We start from the raw sequence: 26,643 nt of genomic DNA, 5'->3' as shown, positions 1-26,643 counted from the left end.
ATCAAACACAACAACATCAATATCTTAAGTAATAACATGCAAGGCAGTGTTTAAGCGTTGGTCTCATAATATATTAAGGAATTGCTGCCTCAACTGATTTATCGTAGGCTTGGTATGAAATATGTATGTGTTTAGAACTGAACGGAGATTATGTTTTAGTGACTGATGTTTATAATTACTACGAAAGCGCGGAATGTACCAGTCATTAGTGCTTCTGGTAGAAACGATATCTTCGTGACGCTGTAGTGATGCGGTTGAATTGAGAAATTCATGAAATGGGCTATTTGAAGAATAAAACATACGTAAAACCCTGAAGTCTTACAAATATGTCACGGGAATTATTTTGTAGGTTGTAAACAAGTGGCCAGTGTGAGAGAGGTATGGGTGATTTCCGATGTAGCGGATGATTCTTCTCTCAATTCTAAGAATTTTATGCTTGTTTGTAGCTGTAGTGGTGACAACAGGGCCCAATTCCAGGACCCAACGCCGCCGTGGCTTGTAAGAGGGCGTTATCTTCCCGAGTAGCCGCGACCATGTCGGGGGACAAAGGACTTCGTTTCCGGTGGCTCTTCGGCGTGCCGAGCACCGTGCCGGACTGACGGGCATCATCTCCACCCATCGCGAACATCTCTAAGAACAAAGGACCACTTTCCGCCCTTTTCCCGACCCCGCGTTCTGGCCTTGCGCGTCGGGTGTCATCTGATGAACAGGCGTCGGCAGCACGCGTGAACCACCAGCTGGCCAGAGAGCATCACCTACCGCAGTGTACGCTACCTAGACGGCGTCCTCCTCTCCCTCAGGCTCAACACGTGACGGGGGCGTCTCCATAAGTGCGAGGGTGTTAGTTTGGGCGCACAGGTGAATGATCTCTACCTAGGGAATTTAGGAAGCGAGTACGCTATAAAACACGAGTGCGACCGGCACGCTCCCATTTGCTCTTACGTTGCGTGAATAAACTCATTCATAACATTTCGCTCCCTCGACGGCACTCCTGTCCTGGTGGTTGGAACGGGCGTCAACTGCACAGAGGTTCTGTCCAGCAGCGGCTCACGAACCCCCCTTCCACACGTGCTGCCTATACCTGTCCTTCGCCAGATGGCATCTGGGGCCTCTCTGTGTGGTCCATGACGGCAGGCCTGGGAACGGTCATCGTCGAGTAGATGTCCGGAACCACCCATGAGAAACAGACGTGTTGGGTGATTCTATACAGATGAGACTTGCTTCTCAACAGCACACAAGTCTCAGTTTGCCAGTGGACGCCTCAGCGGCGCGTTGAGAGAAAGCACGAACGCTGGCTGGAAACAAGCTTTTAGTCAGCGTTAGTATTTTGAAGCGAAAGCTTCACTACGCTAGGTTTTCAAGAGGGCAGCGTCAGTACAGTAACGAGAGAGATGTCACGTGGTGTCACGCAGGTCATGTGACCTACTGAAGTCGTCACAATCTGCTCACCCACGGGGCCGTCGCGATGACTGAGTGGTTATGGCGCTCGGCTGCTGGCCCGAATGACGCGGGTTCGATCCCGGCCGCGGCGGTCGAATTTCGATGGAGGCGAAATTCTAGAGGCCCGTGTACTGTGCGATGTCAGTGCACGTTAAAAAACCCCTGGTGGTCGAAATTCCCGAAGCCCTTCACTACGGCGTCTCTCATAGCCTGAGTCGCTTTGGGACGTTAAACCCCCATAAACCAGAAACAAACTGCCCACTGTGGCAGGTGGCAACTGTCCCATCAGACTGCTCCATCGACAGTGTGCCATGCAAAGGAAGCATTCGCTTCTCACCAGAGTTAACCAACGTTTAAGCCACAGCTAATTTTTTCTCTCGTGGCGCGGTTGAGGTGCGCTTTTCTCAAATCCAGCGGACGGTCTAGTTTGAGAATGAGGTTAGACTGGGAACTAGACTGGTTAATCATAATCGCGGTCTAAACACTCTCTCCATTTTGAGGAAAGTAACGGCGTATAACTGGCTCACTGGAGGTGCACGGTTCCCGCTGTGCCCCCTGACTTGTGTTTGGCTTGAGCTAAGCTATATTACAGCTTTAGCTCTTAAAAACCACGAAAGCTGAGGTACTGACTCCTCTTCACGTTCTTAAATTCTTCTCTGTAGGGAACTTAATATGCAATGGCTCATTGACGCGTTGAAGCGAGACATTGCGTTCCCTCATTCTAAGTCCAGGATGTTCTTGTTGTTGCCTTAGTGACATGGCACGTACCCACGACGGGGGATAGGCCAGGGTTCAGTGAGGAGGGCCAAGAGGCGCCAAACTAATGGTTGCAGAGGATAGTTTGACAGCGTGTTCTTTTTTTTCTTTTCCTCGTGCTCTTGGCGCGTCTTTCTGCGCGCCGCCGCACACTGCGCTCTCTTCGCCGTCGTCTTCTTCCGCCACATACAAACAACAACATTCGCTCGAAGCAGGACGACTCAGTTCATATGCAGCTGGTTTGGCTACCCCGACGCTAAGAAGAATCGAAGTTCGTTTACATCGGCACTGGCATAAAGATGAACACATTTCAGCGATATCAAAAAGCTGTTTTCTCGCGTGCAGCTTGAAATGCGTCACCTGCAGCCGGCATCCATGGCTCGCGCACAGGCTCGAGCGCCCTGCGCAGACTGCCCTTAAACGGCAAAATGGCGGAGGGCGGATCGGTTGAAGAGCGGTGCGGCTGTCTCGCGGGCGGTGTTTGCAGGAATGGGCGTGGCTGTCCCCATGCGCGATGCCACCCGACTCGCCGCGGCAACAACGTATGTCAATTTTACCTCAGTGGGCGTTGTATCTACGGCAGTCGCTGCTGGTATAACCACGGGCAGCGTTCGGGGGCAGGCAGCCTGCCTTCAGGCGGGAGCGAGCATTCGCAGGATGCTGCGGGCTACGATGGCTTGCGCCTTGGTCCAGGATACGGCCGCTCGGCCGCCGCCCGCGCGCCTTTCGCCGGGCCGCTCCCTGCTCGCAGGCCGAACTACACGGGGCCTGCACGGGGCGGCGGTGCCGTGATGCCGCGAGCCACGAGCTGGGCGGACGCCCCAGAGTTCTACCCCCGAGGTTGGTCAACCCCTGCGTCTGCGGGGAGCGCCCAGCGCACCGATGACCCGCCGCCGAGCAAAAGAGCCTCGTTGCCGCCGCCCCCCATCGACAGCTCGGGAGCAGGCTCCAGCTGCGTGCAACATGAGCTGTGCGACCTCTGCCAGACGCCATCTCTGCACCCACACGACGAGGAGCAGCGCCGCCAGCACAGGGAGCAGTGCGCACGGCGGAAGGGCGAAGACCGGACGCCGGCTGGCCAACGAGGCGAAGGAAAAACCTGCGGCATTTGCATGGACGTCGTGATGGAGAAGGAGCCGGCTTCAGAGCAGCGCTTTGGCCTGCTCGAACGCTGCAATCACTCTTTTTGCCTCACCTGCATACGCAGGTGGCGCAATTGCAAGGAGTTTGACAATGAGGTCGTCATGGCGTGTCCGATGTGCCGCAGGCCGTCTAGCTTCGTGACGCCAAGCAGCTCCTGGGTGGACATGGGGGAAGAGAAGGATAAGCTCTTGGCTGCATACAAGGTCGCCATGAGCCAGAAGCCCTGCCGGTACTTCAAGGAAGGCCGCGGCTACTGCCCTTTCGCAGGTTCCTGCCTTTACAGGCACGAGTATCCGGACGGAAGTTCGGCTGCCGGCTCCCGCCCGCGGCTCCGAAGCTTTCAGAGCTCGGATTCGGACACTGCGGATAGCCCGTACCTGTGGGACATACTCGATGTCGTCGACAGTCCACAGTTCGCGAACTTCTACCTCGGTTTGGAGGCTGAGGCAAGTAATACCAGCGACATTTGCGAGGTTACGCGTGGTCGAAATGTGGATGGCGTAGCTGTCCATCGCAAAAAGCGGTGGCCAAGCTCCTATTATAACCTGGTCATTCTGGTCACCCTAGACGCGCGAATAATTTGAGGGCGTACATGTCGTGTTCCCGCCTGGCTTTAAAGTGGTGGCGGCGTTGTCGATGGTCCGTGCCAGGGGAGATGTGGTGGTTTCAAGACCACACTATTCGACCCGCAGCAGGCGAAAGTGGCGATGTTTGCGAGGCCCTTACCGCCCAGTAGTGTGCAATTCAGCTTAGGCGCCAAATCAATTACTGATATCTAGAAGCGTCTGAACTATAGGAAGCAAATGCCAAGGGCGGCGTTCTGTTTAGTCAGAATTTGAGGTCAGATGAAAATGACGTCATAATGTTCCTGATATTTTCATAATGCACAGGGTTGCGGGCAGATGCGTGCCACCACCAAGTGTCGAAGCCGGTGAAGCCAATAGATTAGAGCCAGTTATAAGCACCGCAGCATTATTGCGGCTCCCCACTCTCTATAGAATGCAATTGGAACGGTGTGACGGCCTCACTCGGCGACACTTGGCGCTAGTATACCAGCCTGCGCGCGCAGTCGCGGGACCGCTGGGCTGTCCTCCGAAGCTTTTCACTTCCCTTTGGACGTCAACGGCGTCCACTGCCCAGCAGCTAAGCAGTCATGAGCTCAGACTGAGAACAAAACAAAAAAGCGAACTGCTTATCTTCAGTGCGGTGCGATGCAGTGCAAGTGCGGTGACCGCCCTTTACAGGTTTGGGCTTGGCGCCGTTATGTGCTGTTTTGACCTTTGAAACTACAGCCACTGTTCGACCACCGTTTTCGTTTCCAGATGTATAGCATGGACATGACTGACGGAGGACAGGGCTAATCGGATACTTTTGAGAGAGTCATTGCTCCTGCTCTGGTCGCAATCTGGCGCTTCTAATGGCGATAATAATGACCTCAGTGGTAATGATGAAGACGATGTAATATGTCGGGTCTGGAATTTCGCACTGTTATTGTTTATGGTCGGAAAATATCGCGTCTTCAGTTATTTCGCGAATGCAGCACTATGTATATATATATAATATATATATATATATATATGAATCGCTGACGGTGCTCGTACATCGTCGGGGAAATTTCATACAATTTTTTTCGCTCAAAAAGAGTCGCAATCAGTGTATACGATATATGCCGCACTCAATGCGTATACGAATCTCTTGCGCTGATGTCTATCTTGTCCCCGGTTTTTTTTTTTTTAGCTGCCATGTGCACGCGTGTCTATTACTTGACCATTCGTGAAAAATGTGATATTTGTTAGCGATAAAGGACTGCTTTGAAGTTTTGAGCAGCAATGAGTAAGACGACATTCTGTTTGTCCTTTTTGCAGGGGGCTTCAGATGACAGCGACCCATGAAAGCCTACCCAGTGTCAGGTGAGAGAACTAAGCCAGCCTTTCATGCCAGTTAAATAGCTACAAGTAATATAAATAGCTACAAGGGCATAGTCACGAAGAAACCCATGCCCTTTTTACAGTGGAACTTGCTCTAACAATGGACCGAGAGTATGGTGTGATCTATGGAACACTCGCAACGGTAGAGAGTCTTATGCCGGACGTTTGACCTAAGATGTTCTGCAGTTTTTAAATACTGCCTTTTAGAGCGCTTTTTCCCCAGTAACATTGTCAGCGGTGAAGTACATCAGAATACAGCTGAGACGTGGGAACTAGTAGGCTGGCTGTTCGTGCTCGAGGGAACAAAGGGAGGGGCGGGAACAAGGCGCGAGCACTCTGATGCTATTTATTACACTTGTAAATAATGCACATAGCGGGCCAGCTAGCTACAATAACATCGACGAGGCACTCCCCGGAAGTAGGACGCTACGCAAGGTCTTCCGACTTATACCGGCTGGGGCAGGGGCGCGACTCCCCGAGCCTCCGCCGGTGGAGGTGGCGAGAGCGCGCGTTTGCTGCGCTTGCTGCGCTTGCTTCGCTGCCCGGGTCAAACGGCAGGGCCTGGGGCCTTCCTTCCCGTCTCGCGTGCCGCCATAACCTCTCGCGACGCTGGCCGGATCCCGAAGAGGCTCTCACCCAGGCCGCCCAGGCTTGCCGTTGGGCACATTCATAGTGGGCACATTTATAGTGGGCACATTTTAAAAGGAACCAGAACGCGAGCTAAAAGTAGCTTAAAGTGGCCATGCCATTTAGTCTCAGCGCCAAATTTGCAGACAAATAGAACGGCAGCGATATTATGAATACAGTTATTAAAAAAACAATAAGTGATAGCATTTTGAATCAACGCAAGAAACAGAAAGAGCACAAAATTGTGGCCCTTTTGCTTGGTCTTCAAGCTGCATGTACGTTGCAAGTAAATAAATGAATTATTAAATGCTCAGTGCGCGTTGGCAGCGACCTTGAAAGATTAATTTTGGCACATCCTAGCCAATAAGTAGAACGTCGAAGCTGTTTTGACTTGAAGCCGCAGACTGAACTTGATTCCCGCAATCGCCATTAGGTAGTCCATCTAGGTTTTGCTGCGCACGTGTATTTTGTAAAGTCCACATAAAAGAACCCGCACTCAGCGTATCACTAGAAACTGAGTTCAGAAGGGTGGCGGATGGGGCTAGCTGGTCCACGTTTGTCATTTTTCGCAAGCGCTAAAAGAACACGGACAAAGAAGGAGCAGACAGGAACCGGAACTGATAAAAATCTTCAATGTGCCTTGCTCCAGGTGTGGAAAAGGGCACCCTCCGCAAGTGCCTTTGCACGATCCCCCTGCGTGCCATAAGGCCAAACATGATGTGTGATCAAGTGCGCGCTAACTTCCTGCAGTCGCCGTATTTCCGACTGAAGACGACCCCAAAAAATTCAGCGGCAGCTTCTGTGCTTTCGCGGCTCTTCGCTCTTTCATATCCTCGGGATTGATGGCCAGGGAGCCAACCTGAAATTTTCATTGCCACGCGATGTTGTAAAGTAGCCAATATGGCGCAAAGTATATAGCCACCAACGGCAACTCTGCGCTTACCGGCTTTATAGGAGTTCCGCCTAGCTTACCCTTGCTAAAGCTCACTTTACACACGCCCAGCCAGTGCTGTCAAGACGCGTGATGGTGATTGCAGGCCGCCTCGAGACGGAGGGGAAAGCAGGTTCCGCACAATTTTATCTACACTGCGCCAAAATACATGCGCTTTCGAAAAGCTTGCAGGCAAAGCAACCCCTTCAGTGCACGTAACTTCGCTTCTCTCGCAAAAAAAGCTCCGCTTCCTTTTAACTACAGGCTAGTTTCGTTACCTTTGCTGGAAGAGACTAAATATAAGTATTTGGGTGTCACAATTACTAATACTTTATCATGGAATTTACATATAGATAACATCTGCTCTTCCGCATTCCGTAAACTATACTTTTTAAGACATAAGCTTAGAAATTCTCCCCCTAGCGTGAAATTACTTGCTTACAATTCACTAATTAGACCAAAACTTGAATATGCATGCGTTGTCTGGGACCCGTTTACTAAACGCAATATCGCCCGCCTAGAAAAGGTACAGAGAAAAGCTGTAAGGTTTATTTACTCTAAATTTTCCCCGTCTGACTCATCCTCTGAAATAATGCAGGTTAACGGTATTCAAGGTCTTGAACAACGAAGAAAAAATTTACTTTGGAATTTCTTTTCTTGCTTTGGAATCAAGATCCAGCTATTAACCCTTCTCTATATCTGTCGCTTTCAACGTCGAGGCATACGTGCCACCATCATCCGAATTCTCTGGCGCCCTATTTTGCGCGAACCGATTTATTCAAGTTTTCATTTTTTCCTCGCACTGTAACCGACTGGAATGCTTATTTATTGCCTTTCGCAACACTTTGCTGTTCATTAACTTTGTTATTATTGTTTTGTTGCCATTTTACCCACCCTGCTTGGACCTGTACGAGGTTTGCAGTATTGAATAAAGAAAGAATGAAAGAAAGAGAGAAAGAAATAAAGAAAGAAGGAAAGAAGAAATAGCCAAACTTTGTTGATCTGCAGCGAGGAGGGTAACTACTTCTTTGAAATTCCAGAAATTTATATGGGTATTACCTACGTTGGGCTACACTTCTCTTAATAACAAAAGGAGACTAAGAGTAATAGTTAAAAACTTGACTACTCAATATTAGTTAACCAGCCTACTAGTTAGCACATCTTAGCTACATTCTGATGTACTACACCGTTGACAATGTTGTGGAAAAAAAACACTCACCTAACTCAAAAAGCCTATTTTAAAAAATTACAGAACATCTTAGGTGAAACACATGGCGTGCAGAATGCGTTACTTACCCCGAGCTGAGTGTAAGACACATCGAAGTCTGTCGTTCTGCAACGTTCCTCCCGTTGTCTGGCCGCCATGCAAGCCTCCACGAGTGAGGGCGGGGCCCTCCTTGACTTTGACCGTGGCCTGAACCAAACATCGCCTGGCCCCATGCTGTTTTCAAGCGCAAATAGCATGTTGCTGTCTTCGTGCAGCAACTTTGTAAATGGCGAAATCACATCACTGAGACCTAACGCACTTTGTGAGGTAGTTCACAATATTTTCTTTATTGTGTTCTTACTTTGCGTCAGTTTTTTTTTTCTTCATTGCAAACTGAAGACGATTTCTTTCGGTGCCGCCTTTTAAAATAATTCCGACTCCAAAATGCTTTGCGAATTATTTTTAATGCACGGGCAATGCGAACGAAGCTTTGCTTCCATGCACTGGATATCTTTTGTGGGTAAATGTCTGATATTTTCTCGAAGGCAGGGCGGCTGGGACGTGAGCAACGCCGTTATTATCATCTTCGAGAATTGAACTTTGACATGACCAAAGAGCGGCGAAGACTAAGCGTGTGAGGACGGCTGATTCCTGAGTGCATTGTACCCATGGTCATTGCATGCTCGTACTCTGTCAGCGTTACTTATATTCAATTTTTCTCCCACAGTGCCCCGAAGCAGCTGCAGCAAGCCAACGAGGCACTGGCTTTCGCTTGCTTTCGCAACTTTGGCCACGACGTCGCAAGAAACGACCACGGCAGTGCATGGCGCGGAGCACTCCACTGAAAATTGAATAAAAGCTCCTGTGTGTGTGACGTTGGTTTGGGTTAGGCACTGCAGCCGGTGCTCTTTATAATGCGATGCATCGCTGACCACAGGAACGACTTGACACCTAAAAACGCAGGAAGGAAGAACGGTTAGCACCCGCCGCGGCGGCTCAGTGGTTAGGGCGCTCGGCTACTGATCCGGAGTTCCCGGGTTCGAACTCCACCGCGGCGGCAGCATTTTGATGGTGGCGAAACGCTAAGGCGCCCGTGTGCTGTGTGATGTCAGTGCACGTTAAAGATCCCCAGGTGGTCGAAATTTTACCGGAGACCTCCACTATGGCACCTCTTTCTTCCTTTCTTCGTTCACTCCCTCACTCCCTACGCACAGATCCTCCCACTCCGTAGGGGGAGAACACCAACGCCCCTATCCCTGGCGCTCTGATCACCAGCATCCCTCTCCGTAGAGGGATGTTGGTGATCGGTGCGCCACCATAGACCCACCCACGCTTAGCCGTACGCTGCAGTGCCTTGCACGGGTTGGTCTGATGCTGAGCGTTTGGACCTTAGGCCCCTCGGCGGAGGCAACACACCATTTTTACCACGCTTAACGGCACCTCCGGGCTGACCCGACCGGGGCAAATCAGAGCAGTCATTTGCTGTCCTCTCCATCGTTCACCTTCCTGTCTTCTCTCACAACTTTCCTGTGTCCTCCTCTCTTCTTGGTTTCCCTTTTTCCTGGCGGCGTGCAAAGCGACGGCCGCGCCACAGGTGGCGGCTTTGCTCCCAACTTCCGGGAGAGAATCCCGCCGTTTGCCGCTCACTTCTGTGTTTTTGCGCCGTGGCTTTTTCTGTCTCTGCTGTTTCTTCGATGAAATAAGGTTTGTCCGTCGCACCTTCATTGCGACAGGAGCCCGAAGGTATGTCCAATAACAACTGTTGTGTAGTTGGTTGCTCTAAGACGTATACAAATTCACCGGAGACGCGATTCTACTCGTGCCCAGCGCGGCCATATGAGCGGACCGCCGCTGTGCGATGGCAGAGATGACGAACTGATTCCATTTACTTTAAAACGTCACGTTTTTTATTCACGCATCTTCTTTGAATGATGCTAGGAAGTGTTTGGGATAGTCGTCGTCCCATCATAAATCGTCATGCTATTGCAACTCAAGTCCGCATTGGTAAGCAGTCGTGTTGATTACTGCGCATCGCAGCTTAGGCATGTGCTGGGCGCTGCTGCTTTGGTGGTGGTATTTTGAAGGCACTCGTTACGGGTATTGCCTGCACCATAATTATGCGCTCAATTGTTGAAGGTATACGGGCGTAATTCGCCCCCCTGCATGAGTGCATTTTGGAGTCACGGTCGGGGTAGTTTCGCTGTCGCTCGAAAGTTGCGCATGTTGATTTTTATCGCGCCTCTGTGTTTTCGTGTTGAAACGTTTGCTTTTTTAGTGGCGGTATTTTTTAATGCACTCGTTTTGGGTATTGACTGCTCCTGAAATGTGTTTTATTTAGATTAGGGTATGCAGCATGCTGCGTATGTTTTTTCCTGCATGACTGTGTCGCGGCGTCATGGAGGTAGTTTCGCTATCGCTAGAAGCTTGATCTTCATTTTCCGCACGTTGATGTTTTGGGTCTGTGTGTTCGCGCATTCAAACTTCAGATTGCTGCCGTGTGCAAGACCGCTGCTCATTTTGCATGGATGTGGTCTGAGCTTTGTGACGTGATGACCGCATGCTTGCAGTGATTTTGTGTCCATTTTTTGTAGTTAATTGTGTATAGAAGGAGGACAGCACATTGCATTATCAGGTCTCTCCCGCCGCGGTAGCCCTGTGGATTCGGCTGTTGATCCCAAGGACATGGTTTGGACCCCGCCGCCGGAGGCGGCATTTCGGTGCAGGCGTAATAAAAAAGATGCCCGTGGGCTGTACGATGTCAGCGCAAGTTAAAGGCCCCTAGGTAACATAATCGCCTCATTCAGCGCAAAGGGCAGGACAAAAGACGAACACGCTGTCCTGTGCTGTTAAATTAGATATGATGTCAAAGCACTAACTAGCCCAATAGCAAACTCTTTTGAACCCCAGGTGCTAAATTAATCTGAAGCCCTTCGCTACGGGTACCCTCATTGCCCATGTAGCCATAAACCAAATAATTTATTCCCTTTTGCTATAATGGCTGTTTTTATATGTGCTTCTGTCATAATATTAGAAAAGACAGGACCCTGTGGGAGCTGACCAAGCACAGCAGGATCTGCAGCAACCATTTTGTAAATGGTGAGAAATGCAACGACCCTCGGAGCCCAGCATATCTGCCGACCCTATTTCCAAGTGAATACAGATGCACCAAGACGCCTTCGGTTGACATATATGAACGGTAAGATATATCACAAGCAAAAAAATTTTAATCAAATGGAGCGCTTTGTGGGAGGCATTATTAAATGTGGATGGAACGGAACTTGGAATGAATGAACTGTGAAAGAGAGAACCAAACAAGGCAGGTGATACTGGAAATGTTATGATTGTTTTACATGTTGTAGATCCTAGTGGCTAGCAGTTGTGGTGGTAGGATTATAACTGCACATTGTGTCATGGCTTTAACTACATTTAATCATATACCAATAATGCAGCTAGTATGAAACTGATTCAACTAGTGCTAGAGCAAATACAGCAATGGTATCCAAAAATTCATTAACTGTGGGAGCAATTTTTGTTGCTTGTTCTAGTTAATGACTTTCTCTGAATATTGATTCACAATGTAACAATCCTCAGAGTTGTCTTAATCCAGGTTTCGGTCACGTGAACAGAGCAGGGAACCCACATCAAGCTGTGTGCAGGAACCGGCTGCTGACGAAGAAGGCTATGATTCCACAAATGGACTCATAATTGTATGTCTGTCTCTTCACATACCCACCCTGAAAAGCTCTCACAATATCAACATTACTAAGCTGATTTCACAAGTTTCTGTGCTGACTGGAACAACAAAACAAGCTTTGGAATCTCTGGCAAGTTAGATTTAATGCTTTCTCCCAGTTTCCTTGCCCTTAAGTATGCTTGTGTCTATGGATATGGACATGACGATGTTCAAGTCATTGGTTTCTTTCTTTGTATCAGTTTGCACATCACATGCTGACATTTTGTGCTTTCAGTTGTGTTGTTATCTAGAAAAGTTACCCAAGGCATTTTTAAAACATTTTCTACGTTGGTGAACATAACACACGAGAAGTCTCCATTAATTGTTTCAGCACTCTTTCAAGTCATTTGCATATATGTCATATTTTTTCTTCAAAAGGTTGCAGTTTATACTGCTGCTAAGAAAGAATTATGATTCTCTGCATGACTACATTGTGTAATGTGGGGAGGAAGTTTTGGAAAAAAAAGTGACTGTGCCTTTCAATGTATGCAGGTAGAAATACAAACAGACCCCTGTGCTTGGACCTTGGAGCCAGATATGCAGAGTCTGTTCCTTTGCTGCATGCAAGATAGCAGTGCCGATACACAGGTAGGATGGGAACTAGTATGCATATTTGCTATAATTTCATTGCCCATGAACAGACTTGTACCTAAAATTACATATATTTTCTTGTTTATACCTTTCCGCAGCACCCCAATTCTTTGAAGTGTAGACTGGACGTTGGGCTGTGTAGGCACAGCTTTTAGATAGCAGCTAGTGTGTATGATAGCTGAAATACTTCGGTTTGGAAATAAACTATGTGTTAGTATTTATCTTAAGTGCATTTTCAGTTTTATCATTGTTCAGTGCAATTAATGACTAAGAAATATTTAATGCTAATGTATACATAAAATAGCTTTGTAACCTTCGAATAAGAATGGTTTCAAATGATTGTGTGGGTAATTTCTTCCAGGCTACCTTTCCTAGCAAGAAGGAAACAAAGGATGCTGCATGGGGGACTTCCTATGGTGTCAAGGCCAGTACATGTGACCCAGCGAACATCGACAGCTTGAAATCTACCTCTGGCTTTCGAGGCTACCCAAGTGTATCTGCCTGCTCTATTGAAAAGGCCTCAGACATTTTAAAATCCATTGCTGGTGTGTCACTGCCAGTATTTTCAAAATAGCAGAGCATTGTTGTGGAGGCGCTTTATGTCAGTGGGGAAGACGAAGCTTTAAATGCATCAAACATGCTCCTCTTTCTCATGAAACTAAAGCTCAACCTTCCTATTTAATCCTTTTTGGTATGCATAGGACAACTTTTTCACGACATTTTTTTCTGATTTTGGATCTTTGACATGCCCAAATGTGCTGTCTTATCTACTGGCCATCACAGTCAACCATTGAGTTCATGATGCCTGAATGTTTCAAGCAAGAGTATGCAAAATGTCGAGTCATTATAGATTGCACTGAGGTTTTCTGCTCAGCACCAAGCACTGTGCATGAGAAAGTGCTGATGTTTTCTAATTATAAAGGCACATACACTGTCAAATTTCTTGTAGGAATAAAACCTAGCAGAATTATCAGCTTCTTAGCAAGGCCTTATGGTGGCTGTGCCACCGATTCATTCATAACAACTGATTCCGGCATTTTGTACTTGCTTAGCCCAGGAGATCTTGCGCTTACTGAAAAGGACTTTCTCAAATCATAAGTGCACTTGTGGAACGAGGGGTGCGATTTCAGATGCCTATTTTTGCACGACCAAACCAGCCTTTTACTCGTGAGGAAATTTTTATCTCCTACAAAGTGGCAAGTGCAAGAATACACGTTGAAAGATGTATTCAACGTATGAAACTTTTCAGGATATTGTCAGAAAAGTCTGCTGATTTGCTACCTCACATCTCAAAAATAATTGATATGTGCGGTGTGCTTACAAACTTACACAGCCCAATCATTAAAGCTAAAGAGTACTGTGGTAATGTGCAAGCTGTCATGTTCACCATCGACAAAATAGTCTGAGATGACATTACAGTGCAAGTATATTCTTTTGAGGTCAGTAGTTCTTTTTTAGGATCTTTCATGTATTTCTGTCAAAATGGCTGCACCCAGGATGTATGTTTAGTAAAAGATACATATTGCAGGATACATTTCTTTGTAAAGATTTTGCTTGTCAAGATTTTGTCTCGATGCTTAAAAAGCATCGAGAAACTTGGGACCTGTTTCATTGTTGAGAACAGTGAGCCGATTGAGACACGACAAACTTGGAAGGCTGCTCAGTGATCCTATTGCTACACAAATCTTGGAAAGCTGACTGTGTGAGAGCACAATGAGTACTCTTCCATTTATACTTGGGCTGCAGAACTGATGTAGTCATTTAAAAAATGCCATTAAAAGTAGGTAAGCCTTGCAATGCAAGTATATAAGTCTGAGCAAGATCTCTGGAGTGCAGCCATATCTACATTTTTGGTAATAACCACCGCGGTGGCTCAGTGGTTATGGTGCTCGGCTGCTGGCTCGAAAGACGTGGGTTCGATCCCAGCTATAGTGGTCGAATTTAGATGGGGGCAAAATTCTAGAGGCCCGTGTGCTTTGCGATGTCAGTGCACGTTAAAGAACCCCAGGTGGTCAAAATGTCCGGAGCCTTTCACTACGGCCTCTCTCATAGCCCGAGTCGCTTTGGGACGTTAAACCCCTATAAACCAAAATATTTTTGATATGCAGATTTTTTGCCAAAATGCAATATGTATATTTTTAAAAATCCAGGTTTTTGTTCACCCTGTTCAGAATCCACTTATTTACTTTCCGAGTGGTCATGGCAACTAACAATCATTGCTATCTTTTAATTCCCCGACTGAACTTACAATGGGAGTTTTTTTTCAACATTTATAGATTTCAATTTTAAATACAAGAGGTACGTTGGCATGTTTTTTTGCAGGTGGATTGCACAGTCAGGCGGACATTATGTACAGGTTCGTCCAGTCCTAGCTAGAACACGTATGTGCCACATTTTGGATACTTGTGAACTAATGGGCAGGCACAGAGTGTGTATGCAGCTGCCATGGTTGCCAATTTTCTCTCAGGTGCTCAAAAAGTAGACATCACTCTCGTGTGATGCTATGCGAAGCAGGAATTTAAATTCATCGAGCACTCCTTTGTTTCAGCTTGAAGTGCGATTGCTTTGTTACTCGGAGTTGCTTAAGCACTCACTGTTTCAGGCTGTTATATGCATTCAGAGCATCTTTAAGCATTTCTTTGGTGCTCTGTGTTTCACATGAAAGAGTTTGAGTTTGTGTACAAAAGCTTTATCTGCAGTATGTGGACAATGAGAGGTGAAGCACAACTCAGTTTGTCAAACTGCTTTTATGAAAGGCCCACTTTTTGTGCCCCATGCATTCAAGTAATGAATGAAAACACCTCACCCCTTTTTTTTTCTATCTTATGAGCTCATTGGTAGTGATTTGTGGTGCCATTCATGCAGTCATAGGAAAGTGCACTTGCATGGGCAGTGCTCCAGACAGTAAATACAGTGGCTGTGGTATATGTTTGATAATCTATTAGTTGATTTATAAAAAAGTGGCTAACGTATGATTTACTTGATGAAGTGAAGCAACCAGAAAAATAAATGCTGATTTCATGCTGAAGATGAAGTATGCAACTTCTAGTAAAAAGATCTCATTTCTCCAAGGGATCAATGTTTCGAATTAATTATTTTTTATTTAGCCTTTCCATTGTGCTCGTTCCTTGCTCCCTTTCTTAGTGTTGAAAATAGTCTTTACTCTGTATTCCTAGATTTCATTAGTGGCGCTCAATCCTTTTCTAGTTTAGATTTTCCATGCAGATGTAGTTCTTGTCCCGTCTTGACAGAAGCCCTGAAAAAGCCACCTATATGTCTTCAAACCAGCTTGGATGCTGTTGACAACATTTTGTCTTGACTGCTTCCGTCATTCTTGCACTTTCTTCCTTTCCATGCACCATGGTCGTGCGTCGTGGCCATGTATCACCGTCGTTGGCGTGGCGCCCCACCACGTTTTCTCGCCATGATTACTCTAATGCACTTGCATTAATATCCAACACTAGATTCAAATCTTAGTGTTGCACAGAAGAATACACACCAGTTCACCTGGAAGTGGCCATCACTTCTTTTGTCAATACCGGTAACAAATACTTAAAATAGAAGTTCTCAAGCTGCGGAACAGCCTGAGCAATGAAAGCATTGTCTCAATTAGTACTTTGACTGTAGTGTGCTGTTTTGAGTACACATAGAAGAAACACGCTTCTAAACCGAGGACATACATCGAAACTTGAACATGCGTGTAATACATGTGCGTGCACTTAAGATCCAACTTGCCATCTTGGAGCACCAGGTATGAAACACCAGATATGGTGTCAAAATCTACAATAGGTTTGTCTCTGCACGAGTACGGACACTCCACTTCAAGAAGTGATGCAGTAGGGCCTTGTACAACAATAGCATCTGGTGTGCAGCACAGCCAAGGGTGCTCCAGCATTAATCACAAGCCCACACTTGTGGACTTCTGCTTCTATTTCCCTAGAAAATGACTGTATGGCTTCTTCAAGGGCATTCCCATAGGCTGTAGGTGATGACCAAAATGACCATTCGGACAAAAACTGCTCAGCCAGTACATAGGGCTCTTTTCTTGATTTAAGTATGTTGTGTGGCCAACTGCTGGCTGAGATGCGGCATGCCCGCATTTTTTTCCATTGCAGAAAGTCTTTCTGCCCCTGGTGTTTTTCTTTGTTTCTGCTATTTGCTCAGCAGTTTGCACAATGTTGGCCATGTAGTAAGACATATCTTCGTCGCTGTTTTCACTGGTTGCCTGGCAACAGTAGAGACCAGGCTTTCGCAAATTGAATTGCACCACTGGTGGCCCATACACAAATGTTTCTTCCACCGGTTCTTTATCGATGGTCACAGATAGCTCATGCTTGATGGCTGTAACAAGCAAGCAGTTATGGTCCCACAGCTCATCAAGTAATGCGGATACAGCAGTTGCATCTTGAGGCGGCGGTACTGCTGGCGTCATTGGTTCGATGTCTTCAACCGTCTTCCCAAAAAACCCTTCCAGGCAAGCTCCCTTTTTATAGGTCCCCAGTGACCGTACTGAAGGCTTCCCCCACACTCCTGGTCCACTTGTACATGAAGCACTTTCTTCTCTATTTATGTACTGCACTAAAGCAGCAACCTGCTTGCATCGTCCACCTGGTCCTGCCTTACAGGAGCAATTGCCGTCATCCAGTGAAAAGTCTGGAACTGATGCCTGCCAAGAAAATAATAAAGAACTGAAATTAAAAAATGTGTGTTGCTCTCTTTCTCATCACAAGCTGCCAGTATGCAAGAATCGTTAGGTAAAATTGATGACAAAAATTCTTTGTGCAATCAGCTAAAGTGTGAGATTTTTAACATAATTAAGGCCCTGTTATTTCAGAAAACAAGTTTACTTGCAGCAGTAACTAATTGTGGAACACGTGCAATGCCCAAAAGCTTGCAGTGGAATTTATTTATTTCCTCAAAGGTCTCGGTTGAGACATTACATGAGGGAGTGGACGGTATCTGGCAAACAATGGTAAAAAAATGTTAAGATGAAAGGTTGGCGACGCTCCGCTTGAATTCTAGTGGGTTGATGATAATGGAAACTTCGGTGGGCAGGTCATTCCAGTCTCGTGCAGTACGCTGAAAAAATGACTGCTGAAATGTCACAGTATGGGCTTGTAGGGGATACACTGCGTTACTGTGGCTGAACCAGGCGATGCGGTGGGCTCTTTTTATGTAGGGGTTATCAAGAGGCAAAGAATGGAAAAATTTATAAAAAAGGTTAAGACGTGCTATCTTACGGCGCGAGGCTAGGGGGGGGGGGGGGGGGGGCAAGTTGATTCGAGCTTTTAGTGCTGATATGCTTGAGTGGTAGGAATAATTTGATAGAATGAATCGTGTTGCGCGGTTCTGAACCAATTCGAGGGCGTTAGTAAGATTAACGTGGTGCGGATCAAAAATAGCGTTAGCGTACTCAAGCTTGGGACGCACAAAGGTTTGAAAAGCAAGCTGTTAAAGGTTACGGCGTAAATAACCTAGAGCACAATTAGCAGAATTTATTATGTGATTAATATGACAGGTCCAAGTTAGGTCACGCGAGATATGCACACCAAGATATTTGAATGATTCGGATGTTCCAATCTGCAGGTTATTAATATTATAATTAGGCGCTACGTAATTACGACGACGGTGAATGGACATTAACACGGTTTTAGAAATATTTAATGACATGAGCCATGTTTTACACCAGTCCTGTATGCGAATAAGGTCAGTTTGTAATGCGAGATGGGCGGTGGAGTTAGTAATGCTTCGGTAAACGACACAGTCATCGGCAAAGAGTCGGATATGAGAAGAAATGTTACACGGTAGGTCATTAATATATATCAAGAAAAGGAGGGGCCCGAGTACCGTTCCTTGAGGTACCCCTGAGAGCACAGGTGTTAAGGATGAAGAGTGTGAATTGGCATATACGAACTGCTGACGGTCAGATAAAAACCCTCGAATCCAGTTCAGAACACATGGATGAATATTAAGGCGCGATAACTTTAGTAAGAGACGACCATGGGGAACCTTATCGAACGCTTTTTCGAAGTCTAAAAACACTGCATCAGTCGAGATATTACGATCAAGGTTTAAATGTAAGTCGTGCAGGAAGAGTGCCAGTTGGGTGTCACAGGAATGATTCTTGCGAAAACCATGCTGGCTTGAGTGAAAAAAATGAACGGACGATAGGAAGGTAGCAATATGCGAGTATAAAACATGCTCCATTATTTTACAAGAAACGCTTGTTATGGAAATCGGGCGGTAGTTACTCGGCGATGACCTTGCCCACCTGCCAGTCACGTGGAATCGAACCGGTGTTCAGGGATTCCTGGAATATGAGCGATAAGAACAGGCTACACGTATGTTTAGTATTTTTTAGCACTTTGGCGTTGATACTGTCCACTCCAGTAGATGACGGGTTCTTCAGTGACTCAATTACCTTGACTATGCCGACGGGATGAAATGGGATATTTTGCATAAGCGGGTGCGTAAAATATGGTGGATCTGGAAGATTGTCAAGGGGTTCATTAGTAAAGACCGAACTGAATACTGTGTTAAGAACATCTGCAACCTCAGTGTCGGGAATAGGAGATTCAGAGCTACTGTTAAGTGAAATCTCATTACATTGATTAGGGCTAATGGTTTTCCAAAATCGTTTTGGGTTAGTCTGCAGCATAGATCGTAAAGTAGTAGAAAAAAACTTCCGTTTAGTCTGAGCGGTTAACTTGTATTCTTTTGCGACAGCATGATACTTCTGCCATGTGGAAGAAGAGTTAGACAGCTTGGCCAGCCGGAACAGGCGTTTTTTCTTATTATTGAGTCGTTTGAGTGATACATTAAACCATGGTGATGTTATTCTTTCTTATATAGTAATGGTTGGAATGTAAAGACTTATAAGCCGATGCATCTCTGTTTTGAAAAGTAACCTGTTTGACTCGAGAGAATGTAGTGGAAAGTTAGCAGCGAAGGTGTCGAAGTAATCTGATAATTCACGGTTCATGCTGGCATAGCCTCCTTTATCATAAAGCGTAAGTGTTTTTTTATTTTTTTGTTTCTTTAGTACGTTGCAATAAAAAGAAGTATGTATCGTCAAATGATCGCTGAGACCGCGCAACAAGGTGATAGGAGTAAAATTATCAGGATGCGTTGTTAATACGAGATCTAGAACGTTGGACGAGTGGTCAGTAACGCGTGTGGGATCAGTGACGAGTTGAGTTAAGCCAAAAGTCATACACGTGTTTAAGAAATCGCTAGCCGGGCTGCTTTTCGATAATGTAGCGGCGGGATTAGACCAATCTATTGTGGGAAAATTAAAATCACCGAAGAGAAGGATAGGGCTAAGTGGATATGTTTTAGTTAACACATTTAAGGCATCATGAAATAAGGGGGTGAAAGAACTGTCAGCATTAGGAGGGCGGTAACAAATACCAATGAGGATGGGCGGATGTGTAGTAGTGCATCGAAGCCAAATCATTTCCAGTTGTGAAGGGAGGTTAACAAATGAACAATGCAGATCCCGTTTAGTGGCGAGCAATACACCCCCACCGCGCGAATTATCGGGTCTATCCTTCCGGAATATCTCAAAATCTGGGAGAAATGGAAGAATCTCAGAATCGTGAACTGATGCGTTAAGCCATGTTTCAGTTAGTAGTAAGATATCGCATGAAGATGAACCTATTAAACTGCACAATGAATCGCGCTTGGGAACAACACTTCGAATGTTAGCAAGCAGAAATGATAAAGGGTGACGATTCGGCGAACGGGGTTCACAATTTGGTTTTAATGGTGGCTACAAGCTGTCCTCAACGACATGATTAGAAACATGGTCGAAATGGTACGTTTTTTCACTTGTGACAAGCTTTTCATTTCGCAACTTGTATTTCAGTTTTCGAGCCTTTCCAAATTCGATGAGGTGTTTCTGGGCAAGGCGCGTGCTGGGAGAAATATCTTGAGCAACCGCATATCCTGTGTCTTTGAATTTCCGAGCGGAAGACAGGACTTGCTCTTTGTCTTTAAAGTGAGCAAATCTCACAATTATAGGTCTGCACCTACCAGTTTGGAAAGTCCCAAGGCGATGTGCACGCTCAATGTCGCGTGGCTCTAACTGGATGTCTAAATACTGATTAATGTGTGCAATGATGATATTTTCAGAATCTGACCATGTTTCTTTATCTTCAAGGCTGTAGAAAACAAGGTTGTTTCGTCTGGACCGATTTTCTGCATCATTTACCCGGGCAGACAGAGCATTTATCTGCGCCGTGTTCTCAGTGCTGATTCCATGCAGTTCTTTCAATTCAGTCTGCATGTCATCAATACCAACACATGCTGTCTCAATTTTATCTAGTCGCGCCTTAATCTCGCAAAACGTTTTATCATGATCAACTAGTTTCATTTCAATCGACTTTAGCTGCGCTAGCATTGCTGTCTGCCCAGTTTGAATTTCCTTCAAAGCATCAAGAATCTCTGTTAGGGCCGGGGTTAGATTCTATATCCCCAGCTACCTTAAGAAGTTTTAACAACATATGCGCACAGTCATACATGATGGACCGGAAACGCCGTGGGCTCGGCAGCACCAAGAGTGCACGGTAGCTACTTGGCTTAGCGTAAAGGCAATAAGGTTTCATTACCTGCACCAAGAAGCGTAGAACGTTAGCACGGGCCATCGCTGGCGTGCTGCCGAGCCCACTGAAGGGCGCGCCGCTCCGAGCTGCCTTTTTAGCACAAGTCCACGCATGCGCAGGATGCACAGGGGCGGTTCCGGCGTTCAGGCGGCTCAGGGAAAGCCATGATGCTTGAAGATATGGTCCGTGGCCGTGTAGAAATTGCGCGGACCGGGATGCGTTGTCGATGGGCTGGCCATTCGTAGCCGAGAAAGGCTCAACCGTGTGAAGTCCGGAAAGCAGGAGTGTTGCGTCTGGACTGGAGTTGACGACGGATGCTAGGTACGGGACCCGGGGGCTCGAACACTCCAGCAGCTGCGAGCTCGAGAGTCCGAGGAACTGCACCAAGAAGCGTAGAACGTTAGCACGGACCATCGCTGGCGTGCTGCCGAGCCCACTGAAGGGCGCGCCGCTCCGAGCTGCCTTTTTAGCACAAGTCCACGCATGCGCAGGATGTACAGGGGCGGTTCCGGCGTTCAGGCGGCTCAGGGAAAGCCATGATGCTTGAAGATATGGTCCGTGGCCGTGTAGAAATTGCGCGGACCGGGATGCGTTGTCGATGGGCTGGCCATTCGTAGCCGAGAAAGGCTCAACCGTGTGAAGTCCGGAAAGCAGGAGTGTTGCGTCTGGACTGGAGTTGACGACGGATGCTAGGTACGGGACCCGGGGGCTCGAACACTCCAGCAGCTGCGAGCTCGAGAGTCCGAGGAACTGCACCAAGAAGCGTAGAACGTTAGCACGGGCCATCGCTGGCGTGCTGCCGAGCCCACAATGGTTCCAAATGTTCCCAAATGTTCCTTGCATAACCACAATGGTTGAATAATTTTTTTAATGTGTGAATCTAGTATCAAGAGGAAATAACCCTTTTTTACACAATAGGACCCGTGTGGCATGTAGGTATTTAATATCCATGTCATCACGTTATAGTGAATGCAAGAAATGCAAAAAAAATTTCATTAACGGCCGCCCTCCGCACGCGTCTCCTCGTTACAGAACGGTAATTATGCGAGATCTGCGCCGGAAAAGGTAAAAGAGGCAAGGAGTGCGTCTACTTGGGCTGTAGACTCGTGAACTGGGCGCTGCAATGACAATTCTCGTACAGGAGCGGACACCATGCAGTAAACGAAGCGCGCTGTGCTGTTCTGCATATCTCGGTGCAGCAAGAATGCGCAGTCGCGGATATGCATGCACGGCAGCGCAGCAGACAAAACTACGCCTGCCTATACACAGCACCTAGTGTAGTGTTTGTATCACGATAAGCAAACGGCGAACTCATGGCCACGTGCCGGTGTTTGGGCACCGCCCCCTTGCCTGTCTGTATCTCGATATAAGCGCATGGCGTGCTGGTTTGCACGGGCAGTCGTCGACCAGCGGGACGCGCGGTCTGACGGCCGGCTGACATTAAACCTGAGTTCTTGTTACACCTCGGCTACAGTGTCGTTCCCCTCCCAAGACGCAACAACTTTTGTGGTATGTGGTGTTTTCCCGTACGCTAGACGGAAACTGGCTAGTCGCTGTTCAATGGGCCGGGCTCTGGTGTCCCTTCGCAGGGCTTCTTTCACTGTTCAGAGGAATCTTTCAGCCAAACCGTTACTTGACGGGTGATATATGGCGCGGAACGTACATGTCTTATTCCGTTCATCTTGAGGAATAACTGAAATTCTTCGCTGCAAAACTGCGGCCCGTTGTCTGACACGATAACCTCGGGCAATCCAAAACGGCTGAAGAGGTCACGCAGCTTACCCTGCCGAGGTTGAGGGCATCACGAACACCTCCGGCCACTTCGAATGGGCGTCTACCACCACCAAAAAATTGCGGTGAAGAAACGGGCCAGCAAAATCCAAGCGGAGTCGGGCCCATGGCCTCGTAGGCCAAGCCCACGGATGAAGGGGAGCTTGGGTAGGCAGCGCTCGTTGCTGCTGGCAGGCCGCACACGTTTTCACGGTGTTCTCCATGTCTGCGTGAATTCCTGGCCACCAGACGTAGCTCCGGGCAACCTCCTTCATCCGCACCACTCCAGGATGCCCCTCGTGCAGCTCGTCCAGGATTGTCTTCTGTAAATACCGGGGAACCACAATGCGCATTCCCCAAAATAAACATCCTTGGTTTACAGACAGCTCCAGTCTTTTTGAAACGAATTGTTTCATCTCCATCAGTCACCCGCTCGGGCCATTGTCCCGTTACCGCGTGAATAACTCGCCGTAAGGGGTGGTCACGTGATGTTTCTCGCGCAATGGCCGAGCTCTTTACTGGAGAAGTCTCCCACCGAAGTGCGTAGCAAGCGGTTAATTCGTCGTCCTCTTCTCGCCACTCGCGGGCAGCGGTAGACGCGACAGACAGTCTGCCTCTACGTTGCTTTCCCCTGAACGATAGACATCGTAACGGTAGGCCGACAGCGTAATTGCCCACCTCTGCAAACGCGCAGCGGCAATGCTTGGTATTGCTGTTTTGGGACCGAGTATCGTCTGTAAGAGCTTGTGATCAGTTACCAAGCTGAACTGCCTGCCATAAATATAGTAATGGAACTTCTTAATTCCGAAGACTAAGGCTAGCGCTTCCCGTTCTAACTGGCTGTAGTTCCGTTCACACGGCGATAACGTGCGTGATGCAAACATGATCGGCCGCCTGGACCCATCTTGTTCCACTTTCGATAAGACGGCACCCAGCCCATAAGATGAGGCATCGCGCACTACCTGAAGCTGGGCTTCTGGATCGTAATGTGCCAGCACCTGCGCTTTTGTTAGCAACCTTTTTATCTTATTAAACGCTATGTCGCACTGTTCATTCCACACCCACGGCGCATCCTTGCACAGGAGCCGATTCAGTGGGAAGATGACTGTTGATAACTTTGGCAAAAATTTTCGGTAGTATGTTACCATGCCCGTAAACGTTATCAGCTGTTTTTTACCGGCTGGGACGGGGGCTTCTAATACGGCCTTTACCTTCTCAGGTGATGCTGCAATTCCTTGTTTACTGACCACGTGACCCAGGAACTGTAATTCTGGTTTCAAAAATTCACACTTCTCTAGCTTAATCCGCTCCCCTTTCGTGCAACCGGTTTAGTAACGCATCCAGGTTCACTAGGTGCTCTTTTTCGTTCCGGCCCGTGACGAGAATATCATCCAGGTAGCATATATTACACCTTTCAATCCCTTTAACATGTTGTCCATTATCTTTTGAAAAATCGCCGGTGCACATGCCACCCCGAAAGCTAAGTGATTTACTGCATACAGTCGTTTGTGCGTATTGAGGGTGAGGTACTCGCGCGAAACCTTATCCATCACGACTTGCTGATACGCTCTACTCAGGTCAATCTTCGAGAACACCTGCCCTCCCGAAAGTGTGGCCAAGATTTCTTCGATCTTGGGTAAGGGGTAGTTGTCAATGTTTAAGCAAGGGTTCAAAGTGGTCTTACAATCCCCGCAGATGCGCACGCTGCCATCTTTTTTTGCCACTGGTACAAATGGCGAGGCGAAAGAACTGTTCGAAATGGGCTCGATCCCTCCCAGACTAACTAGTTTTTCCAGTTCTTTATCCACCGCTTCTTTCAGTGCGAATGGAATACTTCTAGCTTTACAGAACTTTGGGTCTTGTTCCGGCTTCAGGGAAAGATGAGCTTGCTCACCTTGAATTTCGCCGAGTTCATCGTTGAACAACTGAGGATGTCTGTTTAAGACTAGTTACAAGGCCCGGCGGTCTTGCGCAACCACGTGATTAACGCTACTCCAATTGAGCCGGAGCTGATACAACCAGTCTCGTCCTATCAGAGCAGGACCCTGCTGGCAGCGAATGTGCAGAGGTAGCTGGAGTGACTGGTGCTGATGCTTGACGTTTACTGTTACCACCCCTTTCGTGCGCACTCACTCCCCTGTGTAAGTACGAAGCAATACCGATGCCGGGCGTAACTTCATCTGTGGGAAGCATGAGCGAAAAAACCTGTACGGCATCACCGACACTGCTGCTCCAGTGTCCAGCTCCATGTCAAGTGGCACACCCTGAACACACATCGTAAAGCGTATCGGCTCTTGATGCGGTTTCTCGAGCGTTGTTTGCAACAGTGGCTCGATATCCTCCTCGGTCTCGAACGCGCCGATGCTTTGCCTCTTGTGGTTTCTTTTCCGCGTGTCTTGTCCGCTCGCTTTCGGAGGGTGCGAATTAGATGACAGCTGGGAGCGGCACACCTTTTGAATATGCCCTACTTAGTGGCATCTAAAGCAAGTGGCTGTTCGGAACCGGCAAGCCCGGTTGCGATGACGCAAGCCGCATCGTGTGCACGGCGAACTGTCCCGTGCAAGGGACTCTTCTGCAGAAAACTTCTGAAAGTCCTCCTGGGTTGCACTGCTAGATCGGCACTCTGTAACGTTCTTAGAAGCCGCCTCTACTGATAAGGCTATCTCAACCGCCTTTTGAAGGTCAGAGATGCATCATCAACAAAGTCTCTTCTGGGTTAGCGCTGGCCAAACCACATACAAATCTGTCTCTCGGAGTTTCTTCTAAGTTCGCTCCAAAGTTGCATGTTTCTGCAGATCGCTTGAGGCCTACCAGGAACTGCGCGATGTTCTCCGTTTGCTGTTGCGTTTTCCGGTGAAACTTTGCTCTTTGGCTTGGGCGAAAGATGCTTTCGTAATGCTTTCTGCAGTTCTAACAGACTGACTAGCCGGCGTGTTCGGGGCGGTCAAACTCTTCAATAACTTGTACGTCCTCGGACCCACGATACTCAGGAAGGCATCTACTTTGTTCTCGTCTGGAATCTTATTCTCTCGCAGGAATGCATTAATCCTTTCTTCGTACGTTTCCCAATCCGACTGATATTCATCGAAAGATTCCACTTGCCCAATCGTGACTATCCTGGATGTTTCCGAGTCGCTCCGTCGTTGTTGTACGCTCGGCTGAATGTCCGTCTTAACGGTCTCCGTGGGAACGGTCATCGGCCTGCTTCAGGATCCCATCCTCGTCGCCAAAAGTTGTGAGGGGAACAACACTGTAGCCGAGGTGTAACAAGAACTCAGGTTTAATGTCAGCCGGCCGTCAGACCGCGCGTCCCGCTGGTCGACGACTGTATCTCGAAGATACAGACAGGCAAGGGGCCCAAACACCGGCACGTGGCCATGAGTTCGCCGTTTGCTTATCGTGATACAAACACTACACCTAGCTCCCGTTCTTGACTTCCAAAGGAATGGTGGGAGTTAGATTAATTGTGACAGCGCGCTAGTCTGCTTCTGGCCTTCGTGTATTCCGGTCGCCTATAGTCAGTGTCAGTGCGTCAGTTAAGCGATGTTTTGAGGACCGGATACCTGTACTTCAGCATGGTGCGCTGGGTCGATTTGAGACGCGCGATTCGTATGTGCTCACCAGACTCGTGCAGCGCGGGAGCTGTGTTTAAAAAAAAGGAGAGTCTCTGTTGGTGTGATTACTTTATCGACAAAGCGGCTACTCACCACGAGCTCCACTTCGTAGCTGGGCTTCGTGACGCTCGTCTGCGCCACGCACTTGACACGTATGCGGACTGGGTTGTCCCAGACGGCTGCGACGTCGTGGACATGCCCGCTCTCGTACAAAGCCCGGCCCTTTCTCTCGCTGTCTCCACAGAAATATTCGTCGGGGACCCGAACAACCGGGAAATCGCAGCTGCGAACTTCAGCCAT

General features: G+C 47.7%; 3 protein-coding genes across 3 annotated transcripts in view; 2 read left to right on the top strand and 1 right to left on the bottom strand.

Moving 5' to 3' along the window:
- LOC144121975 (E3 ubiquitin-protein ligase makorin-3-like) overlaps positions 1-8,847 on the top strand; it is a 13,635-nt gene extending 4,788 nt beyond the window's left edge. Inside the window, exons 2-4 of the mRNA XM_077655483.1 lie at positions 2,563-3,785; positions 5,205-5,249; positions 8,760-8,847. Of these exons, the coding sequence (XP_077511609.1) occupies positions 2,563-3,785; positions 5,205-5,231 (1,250 nt within the window). The 3' untranslated portion in view covers positions 5,232-5,249; positions 8,760-8,847. The remainder of the gene's footprint in view (positions 1-2,562; positions 3,786-5,204; positions 5,250-8,759) is intronic.
- Positions 8,189-15,384, top strand: LOC144121911 (uncharacterized). Its single transcript, XM_077655384.1, has 6 exons — positions 8,189-8,204; positions 9,610-9,775; positions 11,064-11,228; positions 11,640-11,739; positions 12,258-12,353; positions 12,718-15,384. Exons 1-6 carry the CDS (start codon positions 8,189-8,191, stop codon positions 12,928-12,930), a joined length of 756 nt encoding a protein of 251 aa, XP_077511510.1. The 3' UTR covers positions 12,931-15,384.
- On the bottom strand, positions 13,959-26,643 carry LOC144121841 (uncharacterized). The gene is made up of 5 exons (XM_077655289.1): positions 26,437-26,643; positions 25,281-25,401; positions 22,742-23,052; positions 20,966-21,709; positions 13,959-17,022 (listed from the first exon to the last, which is right to left on the bottom strand). The coding sequence occupies exons 1-5, from the start codon at positions 26,641-26,643 to the stop codon at positions 16,285-16,287; spliced, it is 2,121 nt and encodes a 706-aa protein (XP_077511415.1). The 3' UTR covers positions 13,959-16,284.

The sequence above is a fragment of the Amblyomma americanum genome, chromosome 1, assembly GCF_052857255.1.
Source record: "Amblyomma americanum isolate KBUSLIRL-KWMA chromosome 1, ASM5285725v1, whole genome shotgun sequence".
NCBI classification, from domain to species: domain Eukaryota; kingdom Metazoa; phylum Arthropoda; class Arachnida; order Ixodida; family Ixodidae; genus Amblyomma; species Amblyomma americanum.
This window is presented reverse-complemented; position numbering and strand designations above follow the sequence as displayed.